Below are 24,071 nucleotides of genomic sequence, written 5' to 3'. Positions count from 1 at the left end.
AACGACGAACATTTATAAAACATTGTTTGCAACGGTGACAAAGGAAAGAACGGACCTGCAACGGAGAGAGCTGGGGGTTCCGCGGTGAGGCGGGACGTGCGAGGATTGTCGGCACGGAGGCCGTAAGCCTCCGATTGTTGCTGCTTTTCACTTTGCTTGATGTCCTGCCACCGGGTACCAGCGCCGCCGACTCGCATCTCTGTTGTGCCACCTTGCGTGTCAAATAATAATTGTCGAAATACGATTACCAGGTCTGCACGATTTCCTTCCGCTGTTCATCTTTTTTTTTTCATTTTTTTCTTTTCTTTTTTTTAAATCGTTATTACAAATAGAGTTACGAATCGCTTCGGGAGGAAACGTGGTTTGCGTGAACACATAGAAAGGTCTAAACGATTCTTACTAAGTTCGGATCGAAATTAGCGTGTCGCTCAAGGCCGTGTCTATTGTTTCGAATTCGCGTCGCTTCTACTTTGACTTGCAGCTCCGTAGGAACAGGTGACAACCAATCGGTTTGAGAATAAACTCTACGTGGTCTTGAGCGGCCAACCAATCGTCCCTGATCCTTTCTAGTATCCTTCCACTGTCATCGATGTCCCTTGAATATGTTTTGGATGATATGATGGGTAGAACAGGGGACTCGAATGATTTTTCTTATAAGTGTAAGATGTTCCCAACGGTTAAGCGACGATCACTCTTATGGATATGTTCGCATCGTTCGATGCCTGTATCGAGAAGCGCGCAGAGATCCGTATCGGGGTGCAATCTTCTCGCAAGACGCGCGGTGCTATTATATTAAGGTTGTACGTTGCAAAAATAGGTTCTCGGTAAAACGGTTCAAAAAGTCCTATCGGTATACTGCGTGTTTAAAAATATTGCGACGAGTTGTAGCGTTGGACGTGTACGTCGAATGTTCGATCGGATTTCTGCGCGTTACTGCGTCCCTCGGTATATAGGAGAAAATTATGATCGCGTTAGACAACAGGCTGCGCGTAGACCATTCTAAGGAGTACAGAATCACATTCGTCACAAGGCAGGGTTACTTTTGCGTTACTTTTGCATACCGTTAATAGTACATGTATCCAGTTAGCAAGTAGCCGGGGTTAGACAACCTTCGAGTGGTACAATTATGCGTATTACGTAGTTAACAAACAGCGGTTAGCAGTCGGGTATATCGGTCGGTAGGCCGGTCGGTTACTCGCGGCGAGGAAAATTCGACCGAGAGGTACGCACAAACAACGAAACGATCTCGCGACAATTGCAGTTGTTTGCGCAGCGATTTAGTAGACGATTGCCAGCAACGATCAACGATACTCGAAAGCGGTTAATCTCTAGACGAAAGCACCCGGTTAGTCTTACGTTTCTCCCCTTCTCTTCCTTAACGCATAATCAACAAATCACAGCAAGCTTTCACGCGATCCTCGCGGTCGGACCGAGTCCGTTACATTGTTAGAGATAGACGGATCGAACGTCACCTGGTCGTGTGGGGCATGCCAGATCGCGATAGCTAGGATAGGATGATCGCTGAACGTACGTGTCCTCGAGATCGAGGTCTACACCAAAGTACCATCGACAGTGAAGCAACGAACGGGACCGGTCGGCATTCGATGCAACGTGTCCGCCCGGATGCGCGAGAGCGAATGCAAGAGTAGTACTGAGAGTTTAGAGAAGCAGAGGCGTTCCAAGAGGATCGAAACGCGATCCGACACCCGTGCGCGAGTCGCCGCGTGTTCCAGTTCATCTTTCTTCTGTACCTTGATACTGATGGGGCAATCCGCTCCTGGGTCTTAAGCTGTCCCATAGTGGCGAGGCCAGACCGTTACGCTCCTGACTCTTTTGCCCTAAGCTCACCTCTTTCCTATCGTGCGACGGAACGCCCGAACTACTCCCCGGCCTAACCAAGTTACTCGAGTAAGGTAACGACACCGACTTAATGCGTTCAACCTTGTACGAGAACGCGGCCGGTTTGTCCGCGGCGGTCTTTTGCGACGTGGTCGCCGAGTTTTTCGGCCTTTCGGCGACGTTTAATCTCTGCTCATCGCCGCCGCCGCCGCCGCCGCCGCCCGCTCGGATCAACGGGTACTCGTGACTACTCCGTACACGCTGCGGCGAGTACGCCGGCGAGCAGCTCAGCGACGAAGTTTTCGATGCCGCGCCGGACGTGTCACGAAGGCCGTCCCCATGCTGTTAGTGAAATATCGAAAATAATAATGCGTCAGTGCGGCTGATGTGGGTTAACGGGTCGTTAAATCGGTTAACGGGCCAACGATGGACAATTACACGTTATGGTACTCGTAACGGGGGTCGAGGATTGGGCACCCTGCCGATCGGGACGGTTCGGGTACCCGTGCAAGTGTACTTTTTACATTATTTCGCGAGTGCCGAGGAACACCTTCGAAATCGATCGAGGATGATCGTTATCAGGGAGAGAGAGAGAGGACGTAGGTGCGTGTCGATGGATCGTGATTGGAGGGTTGCGTGAACGGTAGCGGAATGTACAAAAGTCTCTTACCGATATGCGTACCCAAACTCCCGAGCGGTAGCATAGGTACAGTAAAACCTCCATGACCGTTGGTAACGTCCAGTGATACGATATCGTTACCGTTACGTACGTGTTAATGCATCGACCGATACGATGGGACAACGCGCGAACGCTTCGTCGCTTCGAAAGGGATCCCAACGGTCGGGGATCAACGGATCAAGCTTGCGGACACGAAAGCTTTGCTGTACCTAGTGCGAACTCCAGCTGCTGTTATCGTTTATGTACAGTCGGGTGGTCGAACAACGGGGCCTTCGTGATACTTGCGGAAAGCTCGTAAAGGGGAACACCATAATATGTAATTGCGGCGTAGTTAATACCATTTAGTAATGTGTACATTTGTTAACCACATCTACGTTGCGAACGGGGCACTCGGTTATCCGGCGTTACCTTGAACTGTTGCAGTCTGTGGATCTCTTCCCGCGGCTCAGCGATCTCGTTGTCCCTGCCCCTAAGCATCTGCATCGTGTCGTTGATCGAGCTGTCGTTCGTTTCCAATACCAGATGTGCCCTCAACTGTTTGTTGCGCGCGTCCAGCTGCATGATGTGTTGCTGAGCCTGAGCGAGCTGCTTGGTCAGGGAACCTACTTTCTCCTCCAGAGCTGCGGACTCCACGCACTTGGACGAGTACTTGGCCGACAATGAAAGAATCTCTTGCTTTATCTCTTCCATTTCTTCCCTGAAAATCGTTACATCGTTAACAAAGGTCGACCGGGACGAAAGGTGAGCAGGATACGCGGACAGTCGCTTACTCGTGTTCCTTGTGAAGCACCCCGATATCCTCGCGCGCCTGCATCTGCTTGAGAAACTCTTGCTTGAACTTGGCAATCTCCTTCTGCACCTCGTGCTCGTGCGCCTTCCTCATGGCGTCCAGAGCCGCCAATGTGGCCTGAGTCTCCTCCGAAAGCGCCTGCTCCTTCTCCACCCTCAGGTTCTCCAGCTCCTGTCGATGCTTCTCCTCCATCTCGGAGATGATGCGTCTGTGAGAGTTCTCCATCGCCAGTAATCCCTTCTCGCACAAGGCTCGCAGCTGTTTGATCTCCTCCTTGTACCTTTTTCGTGTCTCCGCGTCTGTGTCCAATTCCGCGCTCATGGACCTCTGATAAGCGGCCCTCAGTTCGTTCACGTGGGCCGAGTGCTCGGAATCCATCGCGTTCAGTCTGTGCTCCAACTTCCTGGCCTTCTCTCGCAGACTCGCCGCTTCTTGCTCGTACTGGGACGTCAACGATTGCCTCTGGTTGTCCAGTTCACCCTTGATGTCCATCATGTCCATTTCTTGGTTGCGTTTCAGCGTTTCCAGTTCGTTGTTGTGCTCGGCGGTTATCCTCTGTATGGTGTCCTGTAACTGGTCGCATTGCTCGCAGGACAAGCTGTTCATGTAATCGCTCAGCTTCTTGATCTGGTCGCGCAGCTGGGAGCATTTGTCGCAGACGCTCGACCAATCGGTCACGGTCGTTGTCGTCGACTTCGGCCAGACGCCGCTCTCGACGTTCTCTTTGTCCCGGACGCGTTTGCTCAGCTCGGTGAGATCCTCCTCCAAATAGAGCAAACTCTGACTGACGTTCTTGAGCTGCTCCTTCGAGCCGCGCTTCCCCGATATCCTCTCCTCGCACTCCTTCGCGAACTGCTGATAAAGGTAACTGTACTCCGCGTCGAGGATCGGATTGCTTTGGAACTCGTGGTCGTCTCCCAACAGACACGAAAGGAGGTCGTCGTTTCGGATAAGACTAGATACGAAAGTCTCTCCAGGGAAGGTAGCCAACTGTCTCGTGTTCTCTTGAAGTAGGCCGATCCTGGCATCTATTAAAGCTTTGTGCGCGACAACGTCCGCGTAGTCGGTCAGCAGTTGTCGGGACTCGTACTTGCTCTCTATCGAGGATTTGTTCTTCTTCATGATAGAGAGACACTCCTCGTACGCGTCCGAGAGCTCGCGCGTAGATATCTCCATCTCTTGTCGCAGCCTCGTCTGCGTGGCGTCTATCCAGGACTCCATCGTGACGTTCTCCGCGCTATCGAAATTGAAGCATACGTCGGTGATGCTGTTGATGTTCTGCTCGTACACCTGACCGCAACGCATGATCACGTGCGCCACCTCGGCCTGCACGAGCTCCTTGCTGACCGTTTCCTGGGCCAACGCCCACGCCTCGCCAATGCGTCGATCCTCCAACGGTTTCTTGTTCGAGTTGGTCACCTGCTTGCCAAGATCATCCTGATCGGACATGCTCAACGTTTCCGCCGCCAATGCCTCCGCGAGCTGCCTAAGTTTCGTCTCCTTGTATCGGCGCATAACGTCGTTCACCTCGCGTTGCTTCTGCAGCAGGAAGTTGAGGCTCTCGCTGCGCGCAGCGGAGGTTTCCTTCGATGCGTCGTTCGCCGGTATACCACCTACCAGTACTAACTTATTCGCTAACACTTTAGTAAGATACTGAATGTAACTCGTGTTTTGGTACGTTTTGGGCTTAGTTCCGTGAATCTTACGCATTAGGCTTGAGGCAAGCTGACTAGTTTCGACCAATTCACTCAGAACGGCGCTCCTGTCGAACGTCCGGCCGATCGCGCACTTGATCTGTCTCAGAACGACGAACTCGAACGCCACCCTCTCGGCGATCAGCTTGGTCTTCTCCCTATCGTCCAGCTGACCGTTCTGCGCGAGCATCTGCCGTCTTGCCGTGAGCTCGTTCAGCTTATCCTTAAGTATAGTTTCTAGTCTAGATACCACTACTCCTACTGACTCGGTCGCTTGAGCGCTAGCCTGGCTTTTCTTACATTCTAAACACGAGTCCAGGATGTCGTTCACTTCGCGCAAACACTTCTCCGCTTTGTCCTCCGCCTGGGTCGAGCCCAAACATTTCTCCAGTCTCCTCTTCGACTTCGAGACCACTCTCTCCAGTTTCCTCAATCTGGCGATTATCTCCAAGGAGACCTCGCTGGTGGAGGAAACGCTGACTTCGCTGCACTCGCTGGAATCCTTTTCCGCGTCGCTCGCCATGTTCTCGGTGACGTTCGCGACCTTGGTCTCCAGCGTGCTCAGTCTGATCAACACCTTCATCGGTTCGGAGCTGGTCGCACTGTCCAGCGACTTTCTGCGCAGTCTGGTACGATCCAAGTTCTTGCTCTCTCTCCTCTTCTCTTTCTTTGGATTGGGACTGGACTCCTTCGAGCTGTTACCGGTCGACACGGTGGTGCCGATGCTTTTCCCGCGTTCTATCGCGCAGATCTTGGTCTCCAAGTCCAGCAGCTTGTCCTCCATCTCCTGAGAGATCTGGAAGGACTCGCGACCCTTCAGCGACAACGATCTTCTCTTGTCCCTGGACTCGGCTTTCGTCAGCTTCTGCTTCAGTGTCCTCACCTGCTTCTCGCTGGCGGCTAGCTTGTTCGTCAGATCTTGAATCCTCGCCGCCATCAGCTGAACCTGAGCTTGGTTGGTCTCGGTGACGCTGGCCGCGTCCTGCTTGTGCGCGAACATCTCCAGCTCCAGGGCGTCCTGCATCGCGTGTGCCTCGCGGAGCTCCTTGCGCATCGCGCGGATCTCCAGAATGGCCTTCTCGAATCGGCTACGGAGCTCGTCGTACTCTTCCATGATTCTGTGAACAAACGATCGTGAACCTCGACATCGTAACATTTACCATTGCAAAAGCGTTCTACCTTTCTTTGTCGAGAGAGTTCAAGTCCAGATCCAGCTCGATGTTCGTCAAGTCGCTGAGCGAGTCGAAGCTCCTCCCGCGCTCCCTCGAGGAGGACAACCCACCCTTTTCTTCCAGCTCTCTGACCTTGCTGTACAGACGTTCGTTCTCTTCGATTCCTGGAACAACGAGAACGAAATCAACGACACTGTCGACGAGATGTCTATCCGGTTTCATTGAGCGAAACTCACCTCGCGACAATCTGTCGCTCAAGGAGGCAATCTCCGCCTGAAGGTGTTCGACGGTCCTGTGACTCGAGGCCAACTCTTTCGTCAGCATCTCGCACCTCTCGCTGGTCTCCCTGAGTATAGCCTCCGTCTCCAACAGCTTGCACTCCAACATCTCCTTGTCCCTCGTGTACATCTTCTTCATTTTCTCGAGATCCTCCAGGTCCTTGTCCCTCTGTTGCTCCGTCCTCTGTATCGTGCTCAACAGTTCCTCCACCTGTTTCTCCCTGATGGAGGCCTCGGCTTTCTGTTGCTTCAACCTGGACAACTCCTTCTCCGCGTTCGCGACGTCCGCCCGTGCCGCGTTCAACTGGGACTTCAAGCTCTCGATCTCGCTCTCCTGACGCTCGATAATGACTAGTAGCGTGCTCGGGTGGGACTGATTCTGATCCAGCTGATCGCGCAACAGGGACACCTGGTTCTCCAGCAGCTCGACGATCAACGGGCTGTCGTTCGAGCTCGATAGGCAGCTGTTGCTCTGCAGGTGACCGTTCGACTGCTCTTCGTCTTCGCCCAGCTCGCAGCAGGCCATCATGAGATCCTCCGACCTCACGCTGTCCAGGGTGCTCCTCCTCGAGCTGGGTGGTGAGCTGCGGCTCCTCTTGTACACCCTGGACCTGGAACTCGACCTCGAGCGAGCCTTCACCCGCGACAGCGCGGTTCTGGTCAACGGGGGCGACGGGGGCAGCTCGGACCACTCGTGGTTCGCGGAATCCGACCAGCTCGAGCCCTTCAACGCCCCGGACCAGTCCCCGTTCCTTACCAATGGTGGCGAAACCGGTACTTCGGACCAATCGCCCGACTCCCGTCTACCGCCCTCCGAGGCTGTCCTGTACTCCTCGTCCGAAGAGAAGAGGACCGATCGCGGGGTGACGGAGGTGGAAGGTACCACAGAGTCCCTTTCACGATCTGTGATGGACCTGAGGGCAGAGAATCTTGCTCGAGTGGCAGCAAAGAGGACTTTACGAGGTTGCTGGATCGACGAGAACTCAGAGACTCGGCGAAAGCAACCTAGGAGACACCTAGATAGTTAGCCTCGTTATCGCCTAGGTCAACTCGTCGCATTGATCCAGTCCCTACTCTACCGATCCTCGCACTTCGAATCCGGTCTCTACTGTCTCTACATTGAACCGTGACTTACGCGGTAGGCGACTGCGGAGTGTTGTCCTGCTGACCGTCCTGACAAACCGCGAGGGCGTCCGCGTTGCTATCCGGATCGGGTAGATTAGCAGCTCTCCTGATGGCCGACATCCAACTGGCCCGGATGCCAGCCGTCACCGCGGACAACACGGTGGATCCTCTCTCGTCCCAGGCCTGGAAGCAAGAGAGCAAGTGAGCCGCGATGAACGCAACAAAATGATCAACAGGCATTGTCCATCCGGACCGATCAACGGGACAGTTGGACGACAGGGATCGGTGACACGAATAGGAGAAGAGCCGCGAACGTAAGATCTGTTCTACCGTGAAATTGAGTTACCGACTTTTTCCAGCCACTCCTAGCCTAAGCACGGAAGTTAATTCCGGCAATCCAATTGAGCCACGTGCCCGCTGGCTGATTCATCGGTAGACCTAGCTATACAGGGTGGTCGGATTCGAATCGTGATTATCTTCACTGTTTTACTTGGACACATGACCTCCACATATGCCCTAGCACGCGACGAAACACTATTGCTATCGCATTACATCCTCCTCCAAACTGTGCAAGCTTTTATCAGCAACATATTATTTGACTATCTCTCGGGTGTCTGCTTCCCATTCCAATTCTCCTCTCGTGTCATGTCCTCTTGTCAAGTTTTTTAAATAAAATATTCTCGATACATTCTTTCGCAAAAATTGAAAAGTTTTGGTATTAATTGATTAGTGTTTGCAACCGTTTTAAATAAAATATTCGTCCAACAAAAATTGAAAATGTAGCGTTTGGAATAATTGTGTCCTCATGTACGAGAGCAACAGGCTATCGCATTAGATCCTCCTCAAAACTGTGCAAGCTTTTACCAGCAACGTATTATTTAACTATCTCTCGGGTGTCTGCTTCCCTGTCCAATCTTCCTCTCGTGTAACGTTCTGTTGTCAAGCTTTTTAAATAAAATATTTTCGATACCTTCTTTCGCAACAATAGAAAAGTTCTAGTATATTAACTGTTTGGTGCTTCCAACCTTTTTAAATAAAATATTCGTCCAACAAAAATGGAAAATGTAGCGTTTGGAATAATTGTGTCCTCGTGTACGAGAGCAGCAGGCTCACGGACGCTATCGCGCGCACAGTGTCGCGTTCAGGCGGGAGTGGGGGTAAGCTAAGGCCCTCGCGAGGCCCCGCCAGACGGGAGAGCGCTGTATCGAGGTGTTTCGTCTCCAGCGGACCACCCTGTAGGTCTCGCGGACAGTTCGAGCGGTGTGTTCCCTCTTTATCCTTTCCCCGTTCGAGCGACGCGATCCACGGGCTAATCCTTCGCGGACAATGTAAACCAGACTCGTTTGCATCGCACGTGTTTTCGAGGCCCCGAGAAAACTGCGCCTCCCGTACAGGCTAACTGGATTTCCGTCCGCGCGGAATGTTAATTACCGTAAATCACCGGGCGCACGAATTCCCCGGTCACACTCACCACAGTCTGGAATCCATAATTTCTTGCGACTTGAAGGGGCGTGACGGCGGTAACGGTATTCAGATCTATGACGCCGTCCATGATACCCTTATCTTCCGCGCAGGGATCTCTGTAGTACATGAGACCGCAGCCTCTTAGTACGAACCAGTGCTTGTTCCATTCCTGAGCGGTGATTCGTCGAACGGCCGAGAACGAGATAAAAGAGAAACGATCGGTATGAGTGCAAAGATCTTCTTTTTCTCTTTGAAAAGAATCGCGCGGAGAGGATATTCCAATCGGAAACGAACCTTGTTGAGTCCCTGCTTCATCAGCCAGCCCTTCTTGATGTTCAGCAGGTCCTCCGCGGGTAAATCGACCCTCAACTCGGAAGTGGGGGAATATCTGATACCGGAAATATCTAGGCCACATCCGTCCGGGTCTCCTCTGATCTGTGGGGAGAGAATTGGGATGAGAAATGTTCCTGGGTACTCGATTCGAAATACTCACGAGTTTATCTTGGTAAGCAGCGTTCGCGGCGTCCACCACGTCCCTGGTCGGCTCGGAGGTTCTGGGTTTGATCCTTCGGACTCGAGGTTGGGTCAAGGAGGCTGCGATGTCTCGTAGCTTGCCCTCTCGCTCCCTCTCGTGCTCCAAGAGTATTCTTCGACAGGCGTCGTCGTCTGGAGCAATACGTTTAAGCGTTCCTTTCAAATTTCTTTACGTATCCTCGAAACTTTGTACAATTGGAGTCGCGAAAATTGTTTGCGTTGGGATAAATGTAACAATGACTTGAGTAGTGCCACACGTTGATGAACAATCAGTGTTGGGTTTCAGGGACTGTATTGTCAAAAAAGGTTCGTTAGTCGTTAATAAGCAGGGAGTCGAGAATAGCACACCGTTCGTTATTTACATCGGATTAAATTATTATATTACTGGATACGCCAGATCCCTGTGTTTTATAATAAACCAGGTATTATAACCTGAACTTTTGCAACAGTTTAAGAGGAAACTTGTATGCAACTGTTGTCGAGTCTAGAGTCCTCCAATAAGAGACGTCTTTTCGAGTCTAAACTTGGAGTAAATATTTTTTGTTCATCTCCCAATGTACGAGATTGAAAGCTTCTAGACCCATGAACTCTATACGCGGAACAATCTACAAAATGTACAAAACAGGCTGTAGATTGTGAACCATCGAAACTTCATCAACCGCTTCACAGAAGATTTCATAGAAGCGACTAACCTCGAGTCTATAAACTTCGAGTAGACATTTTTTGTTCATCTCCCAATGTACGAGATTGAAAGCTTCTAGACCCATGAGCTCTATACGCGGAACAATCTACAAAATGTACAAAATAGGCTATAGATTGTGAACCATCGAAACTTCATCAACCGCTTCACAGAGGATTTCATAGAAGCCACTAACCGGGCGGAGATGGTAGAGATTAAGGGCGTTCCCCGATGAAAAACAGGGAGATTGCCGCGAACACGGAAGACCTTGCGCGGTAATGACCTCGCGCATTATAATTACGTCGGCGAGAAAGTCGTCGCTTGACTAACAGCGACGAAGTGCAACATCGACACGCGTCCCGGTCGACGGCACGCTCGTTGTTATCAAACATTCGTCTCGCCGCGTCGCCCGGCTTAACCAATTAACTTCTTTTCCATCGGAGTGGAACACCCCCTCCCCATCCTGGATCCCCCTCGCGCCTCGAGCGACGATGCCAGCACGCCCAGACGACCACTCGGTTAATTGACCGCCGCCTAATTAATAACCGAGACCCCCCGTTCGCCACCCTGTCGGCGAGTGGCTTATCTCGCTCGTTTATCCGCGTTTTTATCGATCCCCCATCGAAAATCTAACCGCCATTACTATGCTAATAACGGTTTCCCGTAACGCGTCGTGGCGGGACACGGCCGATCTTCGTCCTCATCGCCAAAAAAAGACACCGCTCTCTACGTACCCGCGGAACAATGGACCACGGAGCAAATTGACTTTCAGCGATTCATCATTCAACGTCCCGTGGGTCTCGTGGTGGGCGGCAACCGAGGATACCGAACTTGCCGCGAAAGATACGGTTACCCTCGAGAAATCGGCGTACGGGATACCGACGCACGGAGTGGGGGGGATCCCTCGAATTCTTCCGTACTCGAGTACCGTTCGAATTCTCCAGTATTTCGATGTTTCGCGCGGTGCTCGCTCGGATATTCGTGTCGCGCCGAGTAGTTTCAGTCCTCGTGCAAACGAATACCTTCTTTCAGAGTATTCGAATAGTCGAACAGGCACGATGCAAGTGAATATATTCTTTTCGAGTAACGGTATTCGAATAGTCGAAAAGGCACGATACAAGTGAATATATTCTTTTTGAGTAACGGTATTCGGATAGTCGAACAGTCCTGAAGCAAGTGAATATCTTCTTTTCGAGTAACGGTATTCGAACACTTGAACTGTCTCGATGCAAATGAATATATTCTTTTTGAGTAACGGTATTCGAACACTCGAACAGTCACGATGCAAGTGAATATCTTCTTTTCGAGTAACTATATTGAAACACTTGAACAGTCACGATGCAAGTGAATATATTCTTTTTGAGTAACGGTATTCGAACACTCGAACAGTCACGATGCAAGTGAATATATTCTTTTCGAGTAACGGTACTCGAATACTCGAACAGTTCAGATGCAAGTGAATATCTTCTTTTCGAGTAACTATATTCAAACACTTGAACAATCACGATGCAAGTGAATATATTCTTTTCGAGTAACGGTATTCGAATAGTCGAACAGTCACGATGCAAGTGAATATCTTCTTTTCGAGTAACGGTATTCGAACACTTGAACTGTCTCGATGCAAATGAATATCTTCTGTTTGAGTAACGGTATTCGAACACTCGAACAGTCCAAATGCAAGTGAATATATTCTTTTCGAGTAACTATATTCGAACAGTCGAGTATTAAACCAATGAACGAGCGAAGACTTTCCTTTTGAGTAACAGTACTCGAACACTCGAATAGCTCGGATGTAAACGAATACCTTTCTTTTGCGTAACAGTATTCGAACATTGTTTGCGGCATTCGAATCCCCGTAGAATGTCCATAGAACATAGAAACTTCCTATCGCGAATCAGTCTTCCCAAAAATAGATCGATCCTTCCTAAAGCGTTATCGATATTCAACCTGCTATCGAAAGAATCGATACTCGAACGCATCCCCTAGAAACCATCGAAGAACGAAAACTGAACCGACACTCGCATCCGCCCTCTCGATTTTCCCTTTTACCTCCCTTTGGAAGTTCCTTCGCGCCATTTTGTTCTCGTTCGAGAAACGACAGCAGGAAGTTACCAATCATAATAATTGTCCAGTCGAAACCGTACAGAAGTTTATCGATCGATCGTGATCGCCCCACTCGGCGTTATTTTTTCTTCCGACTCGAACACCGACAAGAAACACGCGACGACATTTGGGGGCGAGTGACGTCTCGCGTTCTCGAGCGTTTTAATCGTTCGCGCGAGAAAAACCGCGTCAGAACGCCGCGAATTTTTCGCCGTTTCGCCGATTCCATTGAGAACCGGTCGCGACAAGGTGTCTTTTTAAAAGAGCGCGTGCGCTCCGCTCGCTCGCTCGATCGCTCGATCGGCCCTACACGCCTCGCCCCGCCTCGTCTCGCCGTGGCTCTACCTACGTTAACTGCGCGCTTTACACCGTTACCCGATGCAATTTGTTCACGCATCATTATCGAATTAGTTTCTTGCCGCGGGCTCGTTAGCGACCATTCCGCGAAAAAGCCTAATTCCAATTAAGTGCGATTGCGACACCCGCGGAGAGCGATATCCACTACGGCCACGGTGGCTCTGTTTCGCGTGGAACCAGTTCTAATGATAGCGTGCCACGACCGCGAGACGTCGTTTTACGCCTAACGGTGAACCGGCCATCGACTGGGGGAAAAAAATATCGATGGAATAAACTCCGAACGAACGAACGAACGAACGAACGCCGAAGGATACGAGTTTTCCCGGGTTTTTAACGCCAGGGCGGCTGCTCCTCGGCACTCGACCGGACACTCCGGACTGCACGGCAATTTAATCCCACCTGATAGTTTCACCGTACCCCGATATCTGTTTTATCCCGATTTCTGACTCCATTCCGAATGTTTTTTTCTCCCACGAGTAAACGTTCCGCGAAATAAACCATTCCACCGATCCTATCCGTTCAATTCCGATCTCTCGGTCTGTTTTTTACCGAGAGAACGTTCCTTCCACGCGACCGATGTTCGTTCGATTCAGATCTCTAGGGATTTGCGAGGAAACGTTCAATGGAACGAATCACTTTGGCAATATCTTAGCCCCGATTTCTAATCACTTTTCTCTTCGGGAAGTCATGCTAAAGAGTAAAGAATGTTTCACACCTCGTGTATTAAATTTCATTTACCATTATCTTCGTTCGCGATCGACGAACCCAAAAGGGATCTCGATGTTCCCGAGGTCTGCACGATAAATTCCTCGCGACAAGACGCAGACCGAGGCAACAAGTGGTAACGGGACGAAGGGGAAACTCGACCCCTGACTGCCTACAAAGTACCTTCTAATAGCTAACGAGAGTACCGCACCCTCCGGATTGGGGGAAGAATCTATTGACCGGAAAAAACAATCGAAGTCACCCCAGAGACGAATAAAATTTCACTCTGTCGTAAGATTCTGATCCTCCCGCAACAAGTTTCGTTCGTTTTCTCAAACTACTTTTTCGTTCAAATCGATAAAAATTGTTTCCATCTCTGTTTCAGGGTTACCAGACCCAAGTGTGGACAGTCAGCACGGTACCTTCCGCTCTGGTGCAAGTTTTCCACCAATTTCGACGAGGTTTCTTCGTTTCGACTCTTCTCTCCATGTTCGTCGAAAGTTCGATCCACTCTGAAAGTTCACCATGAAATTCGGGGCGGTGGGCTCGTTTCTACGACGTTGTTGGAAAGTCTGGCGCGGAAACTCGACGAAGAAGCCGATACCCGAAGTGCAACTCGGACGAGTATCGAGACCAATAACTTTCTAACCGTGCCTCGGGCAGCAGCCGTTCATTTCGACTGCGAGGAATTCTGCCGACGCGATTACACCTCCCTTTCCTACGTTGTTGCGTAATTGCGTGCGTACAATCTCCGAGAAAATCTGCCGGCAGTACTACGGTGCGCCGTGATCTCTGTGCTCTCCCGGCTGATCCGTAGATTTCATTTAGATTGGCGTCCGGCGAACGACCAGGAACGCGACGCCGTGTATCCACGGGCGATCCCCGCGATTTACGGTGAACGCTGATTCCCGAAAGATACCTTCCCCGCTTCGTAAATAACCGAGCCTTCCGTCGAAGATTCTTCTTTTCAGCGCGCGGAATTATTCCTAATACGGAGAGACGAGACCAGAGGATAGAAAGAGGGATACTCGGATGAGTTTTCGTTAAACTGGAATGTTTCGCGATGAATTTTTCTTGGAGTGGGATCCTTCGCGAGGAATTTTCAATGTAGAACTTTGTTACGATGAAGGTTGGTTCAAGTGGAATTTCACTGTGACACGTTTTCGTTAATGAAGGATTCGTTGAAGTAGAACTTTGCTAGGATGATGTTTCGTTAAAGTAGAAAATTTACTATGATGAGTTTTCGTTAATGTAGGATTTTTTAGGAGGAATTTTCGTTGAAGTAGAACTTTGCTAGGATGATGTTTCGTTAAAGTAGAAAATTTACTACGAGTTTTCGTTAATGTAGAATTTGTCACGATGACGTTTCGTTAAAGTAGAAAATTTAGTATGAGTTTTCGTCAATGTAGAATTTTTCACGATGACGTTTCGTTAAAGTGGAACTTTGCTACGATGACGTTTCGTTAAAGTAGAAAATTTACTACGATGAGTTTTCGTTAATGTAGAAGTTTTCACGATGACGTTTCGTTAACATGGAAATTTACTATGATAAGTTTTCGTTAAAGTAGGATTTATCGCGATGAGTTTTCGTTAAAGTAAAATTTTGTTACGACGACGTTTCGTCGAAGTGAATTATCGTTACAATGACATTTCGTTAAAGTTGAATTTCATTACGATAAGCTACTATTTCAGACGGCGAACATTTTCACAAAATTTCCGTACAGGGAAGAATCGCGTCGATTAATTTTCTCGGCGTAGAATCTGATCGGGATATTTTTCAGCGCCTCTCTGAATAATTTCGCTGTACAATAACGATACTCTCTCTTGCATCAAGATGGCACGCAACAAGGAAACGATCCATCCAGTAAGGAGAAAGAAAATTAACGCGGCTCCGATTCGTTTCTCCGGACGAACGAGACCGATTAATAGTAAACGCTTCCTGGGTAGAATTATTTTCCAAAGAAAAAAAACGTACGTTTCGTTTCGAGAAGACGGAAACGGTAAAATTTCATCCCGAATCGGACGATAGTGCGTATTAAATCAAGCCGAACAAGAGGAGAAAACGTTGGCGAGCGAGCCGGCGAATCATATCGCGATTAAAGGCTCGTAGCTCACTGGAAACGACAAGCTGACTTATCGCCGATTGGAAAGCACGTACGAGATACCCGATGGTGGGAACGCCACGAAGAAAACCCCCTTGGATTTAATTGGAATCCCCTATCGGAGTCGAAGGAGCCAGACGCCGGGTAAGAGCCTCTGATTAATTTCAACCGCAACGAATCTCACGGTGGTAATGACAGAGACACTCTGCTTAGAAGTTACCGAGCTTCGACCGCAAGATGAACGTTTCCACCTGGTGATTAAATTATGTCACTGTTATTTGTAGCCACCGGTTGCTTTTTAGCGCGCTCGGTGAAGAACTCGCGACTCGAGGCGTATCGGGAGCGTAAGTTGGCTAATGGGTCCGACGAACGAACAGTTTCAAGTGTTCAACGAGTTAACAACTCTCGAGTGGACGAGAAGGAAACCTCCCGATCGCGGCTCGAAGATTTCGCGATCGTTTCAAGGGAGAAGATTTTTCTATAGGAGAACCGAACGTTTCGAGACGGGTTCACCGACTGGATGTTCGCACGAACGATTCACTCCCCACCATCGTTGCCGCGTTAACCGTTTTGTTTATACCATCAATTGTCACGGAGAAAATGGGTCAGGTACGATTTAACGCGGAGCGCAAATCATCGTCGTCGTTGCAACGACCCAGTTTCCCCACCAATTGAACGAGATACCATTGTTGGCGTAAAACCGAATCGTGTTACCAGATCTCGTTGCAACGAATTTCACCCGATCCGCCGATGAAAGTGTAATAAAATTTCTCCTCGAACCTCGTGCCATAAATCGTGATCATCGAGCGAAACTAAAAATCGATTTAGACCGTATTTAAAAAGTAGTCCACGGTAATCTTCATGGGAACGCGAGCTCCGAGCTAACGCCATTATTGTCAGGTATACGCGAACGGGATCCATTAGCCAAGTTCGTGGCGATATTAAATCGATAGCGACTACACGCGCTTCGATATTTATAATTCCTGTCGTAACGAGCCGGGACGATTCGATACTAAAGGGAAAGAAGGACTCGATCGTTGAAGTCGAAGGATTCAGCGAGTGTTTGCCAATCCGATCGCTCTGTATTGTTCGTTCTCTATCGGTTAACAGTTTGCTAAATTTAGCGCAATTGTCAGAAAGTTCAACGCGGTAACTCGGGGTTAAAAAATTGATCGTTCAATGTTCCAGCGTGCCCTAAATCTATCACGACTCGTAACATCCAGATGGTTCAACGCAGAGACTCTCACCTAGATTAAACAATTGAGCACAATTCAATGTTCCAATGTATTCTAAATCTACCGCAACGACCAGATGGTTCGACTCAACTCTCGTCCAAGGTTAACAAAATCGATCACGATTCAATGTTCCAGTGTGTCTCGAATTTATCACAATCTCCAGATGGTTCGATTCGACGCTAACGCAAAATTGATAAGTCGATCAGAATTCAATGTTCCAGTGTATCCCAGATCTACCACAACTTTTACATTGTTCTATTCAGCTCTCATCCAAGGTTAACAAAAACGACCACAATTCAACGTTTCAGTGTATCTCATATCTACTACAATCTCCACATAGTTCTACTCATCTCTCATCTAGGGTTAACGAAATCGATCACAATTCAATGTTCCAGTGTATCTCAAATCTACATCAACCTCCACATAGTTCTACTCATCTTTCATCCAAGGTTAACAAATTAGACCACAATTCTATATTCCAGTGTATCCCAAATCTACTACAACCTCCACATAGTTCTACTCATCTTCCATCTAGAGTTAACAAAATCGACTACAATTTTATATTCCAGTGTACCCCAAATCTAGCACAATCTCTACACAGTTCTACTCATCTTTCATCTAGAGTTAACAAAATCGACTACAATTTTATATTCCAGTGTATCCCAAATCTAGCACAACCTCCACATAGTTCTACTCATCTCTCATCCGCAGTTAACAAAATCGACTACAATTCTATATTCCAGTGTACCCCAAATCTAGCACAACCTCCACATAGTTCCACTTATCTCTCATCCGAGGTGAAAAGAATCGCTCGCAATCGAATCGCAAGGATGAAAATTTTGCTCTCGATAAAAATCGTGCACCGACCTAGTTTCTCGCTCGGACATGTCGATCCTCCACTCCCGATGTTGGCTCGTTCCCCGTGTTGATTCATCCTGCGTCTGGCCTTGTCCTCGGCCCTCAGCTTGTCCCTGGTCGGTGGCGATGCGCTGCTCGCCGGTTGATCCCTGTAGCTCGATCTACCCTCGTTGGGTACGATCGGTGGTTTCTCCGTCAACGAGGAGGCGGTGGACATCGTGGTGGAGGGGACGCTGCTGGACGCCGTGGAGTACACGGTGCTGGGTACACCGCCGTTCATCGAGGACGTCGACGGGACCGAGGTCAGGTAGCTACCGTTCTCCAGCGGCGTGCTGGTCCTCAATGGTGACACGTTGCTACGGTGCTCGTTGTTCGCTTCCGCGTTCCCGTTGCTCATCGCCGTGTTGCTGGACGTCGTCACCACGGTGCTGGTCACCAAGGATGGCGACGAGGAGAACACGGAAGGGCAGAGGTCCGTCGAGACGCTCGTCTCCGGGATCCACGTGCTGTTACGCGGCTCCGAGCGGCAACTGTTGAACCGGGGACGCGGAGGATTCGGGGTGTTACCTGAAAACAATATTTTATTCGTTTATTCCACTTTGGAATAAAATTGATACACGCTGGGGGCTTCAATTGTCTGAAATTATCACCGTAGCAATACCCTGTGGCATAATAAAATTAATACACCTACGCAATTTAAGGGAGAGAACTTACCTATATTAAATATCCTCTCCTGATGTATTTGTACCGGGTAGTTCGGAAAGTCATTTCGTTCTCCAAAATGGAGAATGTGTAATTTAGTAAAATGTTTATACACTCTAAAAAAATCGTGTTTCATTTTCACTAAAAACAAACAAAATGACTTACCGAACAACCCAATATATTGGTACTCTGTTTATTTGTACAGAAATTTAAGGAGTCTGCGTCCTTTTGCGACAACTGTACCACCTAGATAATCCTGTGTCAGAGTACTCGGACACGCGAGAAGACCGTACCGGATTTTTAATTAGAGAAAATAAATTCGTAACGAAATTTTAAGGGAACGTTCCCTCCCGAACGATTGCATCGAAGTGGCAAATTTATTTCCCCTTACACTTGCGTCGTGCTTGTAATTTTTCCATCGAAGCGGCGGCCATTGTCGGTGCCAATGTACCCGAATCGAATCATTGCGACACTCGGTACGAAATCCAGGAGACCGTGCGCGAAGTTTCAGGTAGAGACACTGTCACGAGCGATCGGATACGACGCATGAATGAACAGTGTAGATCATTGCGACCTCGTTTCACCAGTAGGGTTAACCGGGGAACGGCATTCGCTATGAATATTAACCCGCGAGAGAAGGAATCCGTCAATGGCCTGAATAGCTCGATTGGTCTCGCGATCCTCGGTACCGGCCACCGATTAAATTTCGATCGAATTCATCGAGGTCGTCGACGAGATCTCCACGGGAGGATGGTCCCTCGCGGCGAGTATGAAAAATTTAGTATCTTTATCGTAACTGGACGTTACTCGAACGCTCGTCGTTCAACCGATAACTATTCCACCGGTGATAATCGTCGAGCGCCACGACGCTCGCGAACATTTATATCCAGTAGCATCGATTTAAGTGTCACTCGACGGGACGTTACGTCATAAATCCATTGAAAGCGCAGCCTTTGGCCGCTCGTTCGAGAATTATCGCTCGCGTAAGCGACAGGGACAGTAGGCTTTAATGGAGCAAGAATTACTTACTTCTGATCGTCGGGGTGACCTGAAGAATGGTGGTCTGTCCACCGGGGAACGTCGCGTTCCGTTTGTGACGGCCCTGGAACATTTCAAAGAGAAAAAACGATCAATCGTACGCACGATTCGCAACCTTTCTCGATAAACGATACTTGTTACGATTTATCCGCAATTTACCAACTGTAAGATTACGTTTTACTATCGGCGAGAGAACGTATTCTTGGATCGAAGTAAATAACATTGAACCGAAAGCGTCCGGTTCTTCTGTTCCATTACGATTGTAAAAAATCGATATTTCAAAATTGCGCATGGAGCGGTTTGTTCGTTATTAATTTCTATTTTACAATTTTACTCTTAAATTCCATTTTACTATTGGCGAAAGTACGTACTCTTGGATCGAAGTAAATAAAATTGAACCGAAAGCCATCCGGTTCCTCTGTTCCATTACGATTGTAAAAAATCGATATTTCAAAATTGCGCATGGAGCGGTTTGTTCGTTATTAATTTCTATTTTACAACTTTACTTAAAAATTCCAATTTACTATTAGCAAAAGTACGTACTCTTGGATCGAATTAAATAAAATTGAACCGAAAGCGTCCAGTTGCTCGGTTCCATTACGATTGTAAGAAATCGTCGACCGAGTCGGATATTTCGAAACGGTGCGTGGAACGGTTGGTTGGTGGTTGATTTCTATTGTTAATTTTGAAGGTTCACCGAGCGGGAAAATATAATGGAAGGAGTTATTTAGATCGGGCGCGTCGACAGAGCCGGTGATAAATCTTGGCCGGCAATCCGTTGGTAGGAACGTCTCGCGGACAGAGGTCGCAGTTTCGATTAAAAATCGTGGTCGTTATCTTCTCGCGGGTTGCATCGACGTCGCGGCACCGCGCCGGAATGCCGTAGAATTTCTACGTGGGCGAGTGTACGCTGCAACGAATACGCGCGACCGGGTCGCGGTAGGCGGCCGTAATAATGCCAGATAAGAGTAACACTGATAATATTCCACGAAGGTGCTCTTCCCGGCGTGCATAATTCATAAGAGCGCGGGACCGTGTAGCGGACGATGCCGAACAAACGTGAACACGAACGATTCAATCGACCGTGGCGCGCGTGATAGCCGTAAACGCTTGATCTTCTCGTCGAGAGACGATGTGCCTCGACGGACCGCGGACGATAACACTTCTGGCCGTAATAACGGTCAATCTGTCAATGAAAGTAGATCGTAATAGTTTCGAGTAAAATGTCCATCGTGGACACGGTACACGACTTTCCTCGACTGCCTCGATCGTTCCGGATCGACCGAGAGTAGCGACGCGCTTGTGGGCAAGGGAAAGAAAAAATAGAAAACGTCGACGCGTGAAAAATCGATAGTTTTTTTTATTTCAGAACGCGTTTAAAGAAGATGACTCTGGGAAGAATATTCAACGGAAGTGGAGATGGTAAATATTGTGTCGAGTTTTGTAATTTAACCGTGAGAGAAGCGACTCTTTCGAATGTTGTTCCTTTTGGCAAGGAAATTGTCTCTCGAGCGGTGAGTAAATTTCTCAAGCATTGTTCGTTGCGCGTGTTTCGATAAATGTATTTCCTTCTTTATTTTTCTACTCCGCTCTCTGTTACTTTTTTATAAACTATGGGTCAATCGCGTTAGATTTAACGTAGCGGTGTTTGCGAAAGTGGTGAAAATGTTTCGCGACGTGTTCGGTGGCTCCGTAACTTCGTAAGTTGCGTTCGGGGTATCGTTCGAGGGTTCGGCAACCGCGTTCCGTCGATTCCGTTACGCAAGGAACGATCGATCGGCAAATGGAAACACCTCGTCGTCACCGGTGGACCTGCCGGTGTAAACGTACGATTACGTTACGAGGCCAAGGCGACGCGTACGTACGCGTACGTACGCCAACACGTACACGTACGTATACAGGTTGCAGGTGTGTGAGTACGCACGGGAACGGAGAACGCGCAGGAAACGGGCCCACCGTTTTATTTTTCATTCTACGTAACGCGTTGCTACACTGGCCGTGGTAGCAATATACGAAATAAAGTGGCGATCGTTGGCGTACGCGGAGCGAATAGAGACACCTGTCACCTGTCCGATAGCGTTTAGACGCGATCAATTATCTCCGGGTTAATTGCGAGATAATTCGCCGACCATTGAACGCGTGTTTTCTCGCGCAGCTTTCCTTTTACAAGCAACGGTCGCGGGGAATATCGGCTCGTTCCGAATATCAATTAAGCGTTACAGAAGTCTAAACGCGGATCCGGTAACGTGGAATAATTCCAACTGGACAAATTGCCGCTCGTTCGAGATTTAAATTCCGTAACGAACGGGCAACGCCACGACTCCTTGCGGTCAAAGGGCGTAATGTTCGCGACGATAAACCGAACCAGCCCTCCGGGGCTCCGGTTTACGACTTCTCCGCGAATACAATTGAAACTTACGGTCTCCGCGGCGGCAGTAATGGCTTGTTAAAATAACATTCGTCGAATTGCGAATAAATACGATTCCCTTTCGATGCCGTGCTCGGCACCGTAATGTATTATCCGCGAGCGGACGGAATTTCGAAACGGAATCGATACTGTTGCGGGACATTCCTTTTAATCCACCACGTGAAACGCTTCCGGAATGGAATCGATAATGTTCGTTTAAGATATTACTTTTAATCCGAAACGTGGAAGAAAGTTTGAAAATTGGAGCGATAACGTCTCGAGAAATTTCTTTTAGTTTAAAACGTGAAGGAAGGTTTCCCGAAAATTTGGAAACAAGGTCGATAATGTCTCGAAAAATTTCTTTTAATTTAAAAGGTAAAAAAAGGCTTTGGAAAATTTTGAAACAGGATCGATAACGTCACGAGAAATTCCTTTTGGTTTAAAAAGTGAAAGGTTTCCGAAAATTTCAAAACAGGATCGACAATGTTGCAAAAAATTCTTCTTGTACAAAATTTAGGTACAAAATTTTGATAATGCGAGAAATTAACTTTAATCTAAAACTGTTCCGAAAATTTCGGAGCAATATCGACAATCTCGTAAGAAATTCGTGATAATCGCGACACCTGGTCATCTCGAGTGAAATTCGACGAGCGTTGGACGTCGGATCGTCGAATCCCGGTGATCTTTTCTCACGCGTCGAAGAAGCGCGTTTCTATTCTTCGATCGATCGTTTCTTACGCAACGCGATCCACGTTGACGTCCGGTCTTCGTGCAACGCGGCGAGTGACAGTCTCTCGAGCGACAGGGTACACGATTCTCGATCGATCGCGGCGAACACCTCGACGTACTCCAACAATCGTGTACGCGTAGATCGTAACGGTGATAAAGTCGACTCGCATTGTTTCCACGATGGGCGTTAATTCGCTGGAACGGATCGTTCCGAGAATTTCGAAATTAATAATAATCGTTCGCGGTCGAACGCGTTACAATTTTACCTAACTCGATTGTATCGTTTCTAAGCGAAACGTTCTAAAACTACGATTATCCACCATTTTAACGTATTCGCTTGTATACGATAGAAACTACAAGAGACTTTTCTTTCCTTGGAATTTCACTAACATCTCCACGAGTTAATAAATTTATAAATTCTTAAAGGAGAACGTACCAAAAAATTAGAAACTTTACTTAGCTTCGATCCATTTAGAGGTTACTTAGAGGCAAACTACGCTAATTTTCGATAATGTTCTCACTTGTAGAAGACCACGTACAATCGATACGTCCTTGATACGATAAAAATTCCAAGAGACACCTTTTCAGTCCGTTTGTTGTCCAAAAGTGGTCAACCTTCTTTCCTTATAATTTCACAAAAATCTCCACTGGTTAATAAACTCATAAACTCTCAAAGAAGAACGTACCAAAAAATTAGAAACTCTACTTAGCTTCGATCCATTTAACCCTTTACACTCGAGGCTTCTTCGCTCCCGGGAACCAACGCCTCGAGAAAATCCTCCAAATCGTAAAATGAATCCGAAATGGAACATTTTTACATACTTCTATAACGCAATATTTAAATTAAAATTTGAATTCCAAACCAGGAAGTTTTCCCGGATCGAAAACAGTACAGTGAATTATCTGGCGATCTAGGATCTCCTCTGGAGTCGAAAGGGTTAAAATGGTAACTTAGAAAAAAAACTACTTAAAATTTCGATACCGTTCTGAACCAGTACCACGTAGAATCTCGTAAACGGTCGACGATGGTCACGTAGCACCATCCCCCGTTACTTCGCCATTTATCAAGCGCGGCGCGAGCAAAAATGCCCGACGAGGCATCGTCCCATTTTCTTTCGTTCAATTAAAATTAATTGCGATACAAACGCCTCGGTACAAAGTTAATCCTCGGGAGGCTGAATGCTCGCGTGGTCGTATCGGGGGATCGCTCTGAAATCGAATTGAATCGTTCCCGGGGGATTAACGAACACGAGGACTCGGGCGTTCGCGAGTCGGTGCTAGGCGTTCATTGTCGCGTCCGTGGTATCTCGGCCCCTCGCCGCTCGTCGCCCGCATAATCGGCTCTATTCCAGCGTCTCTCGACGAAAAAGAAAACCAGCCAGAAGAAACTCGGGGTGGAAAGGAGCCCTTTGAGCCGCGGAGCGGAACGGCCCGGTGAATCGCAGAAAAGCGCCAATCGGTCGACGGCTACGGTGCACTTCTGCCGCGGCCGCGAGCTCGCATTATTTCGAGCCGTAACGAGCGTGACGCCGCGACAGCTCGCGCTAATGATCGAGCATTATCGCACTTTTGCCGAGCTCG

General features: G+C 48.4%; 1 protein-coding gene across 5 annotated transcripts in view; it reads right to left on the bottom strand.

The window, feature by feature from the left end:
* Positions 1-24,071, bottom strand: part of Osp (myosin phosphatase Rho interacting protein outspread) — a 323,581-nt gene that overhangs the window by 3,158 nt on the left and 296,352 nt on the right. The window contains exons 5-16 of one of the 5 annotated variants that reach the window (XM_076327530.1): positions 19,346-19,418; positions 17,624-18,181; positions 9,535-9,707; positions 9,336-9,476; positions 9,049-9,210; positions 7,588-7,760; positions 6,411-7,366; positions 6,182-6,338; positions 3,289-6,120; positions 2,927-3,215; positions 1,752-2,181; positions 56-211 (exon numbers count right to left, since the gene is read on the bottom strand). In XM_076327530.1, the coding sequence (XP_076183645.1) occupies positions 56-211; positions 1,752-2,181; positions 2,927-3,215; positions 3,289-6,120; positions 6,182-6,338; positions 6,411-7,366; positions 7,588-7,760; positions 9,049-9,210; positions 9,336-9,476; positions 9,535-9,707; positions 17,624-18,181; positions 19,346-19,418 (6,100 nt within the window). Of the gene's footprint in view, positions 1-55; positions 212-1,751; positions 2,182-2,926; positions 3,216-3,288; positions 6,121-6,181; positions 6,339-6,410; positions 7,367-7,587; positions 7,761-9,048; positions 9,211-9,335; positions 9,477-9,534; positions 9,708-17,623; positions 18,182-18,328; positions 18,437-18,707; positions 19,112-19,345; positions 19,419-24,071 lie in introns of those variants that run through there. The other 4 variants (XM_076327531.1, XM_076327534.1, XM_076327533.1 and 1 more) reach the window with 4 other exon arrangements.

The sequence above is a fragment of the Ptiloglossa arizonensis genome, chromosome 2, assembly GCF_051014685.1.
Source record: "Ptiloglossa arizonensis isolate GNS036 chromosome 2, iyPtiAriz1_principal, whole genome shotgun sequence".
Taxonomy (NCBI): domain Eukaryota; kingdom Metazoa; phylum Arthropoda; class Insecta; order Hymenoptera; family Colletidae; genus Ptiloglossa; species Ptiloglossa arizonensis.
The sequence above is the reverse complement of the archived record's forward strand: the minus strand, read 5'-3'. Positions and strand labels throughout refer to the sequence as shown.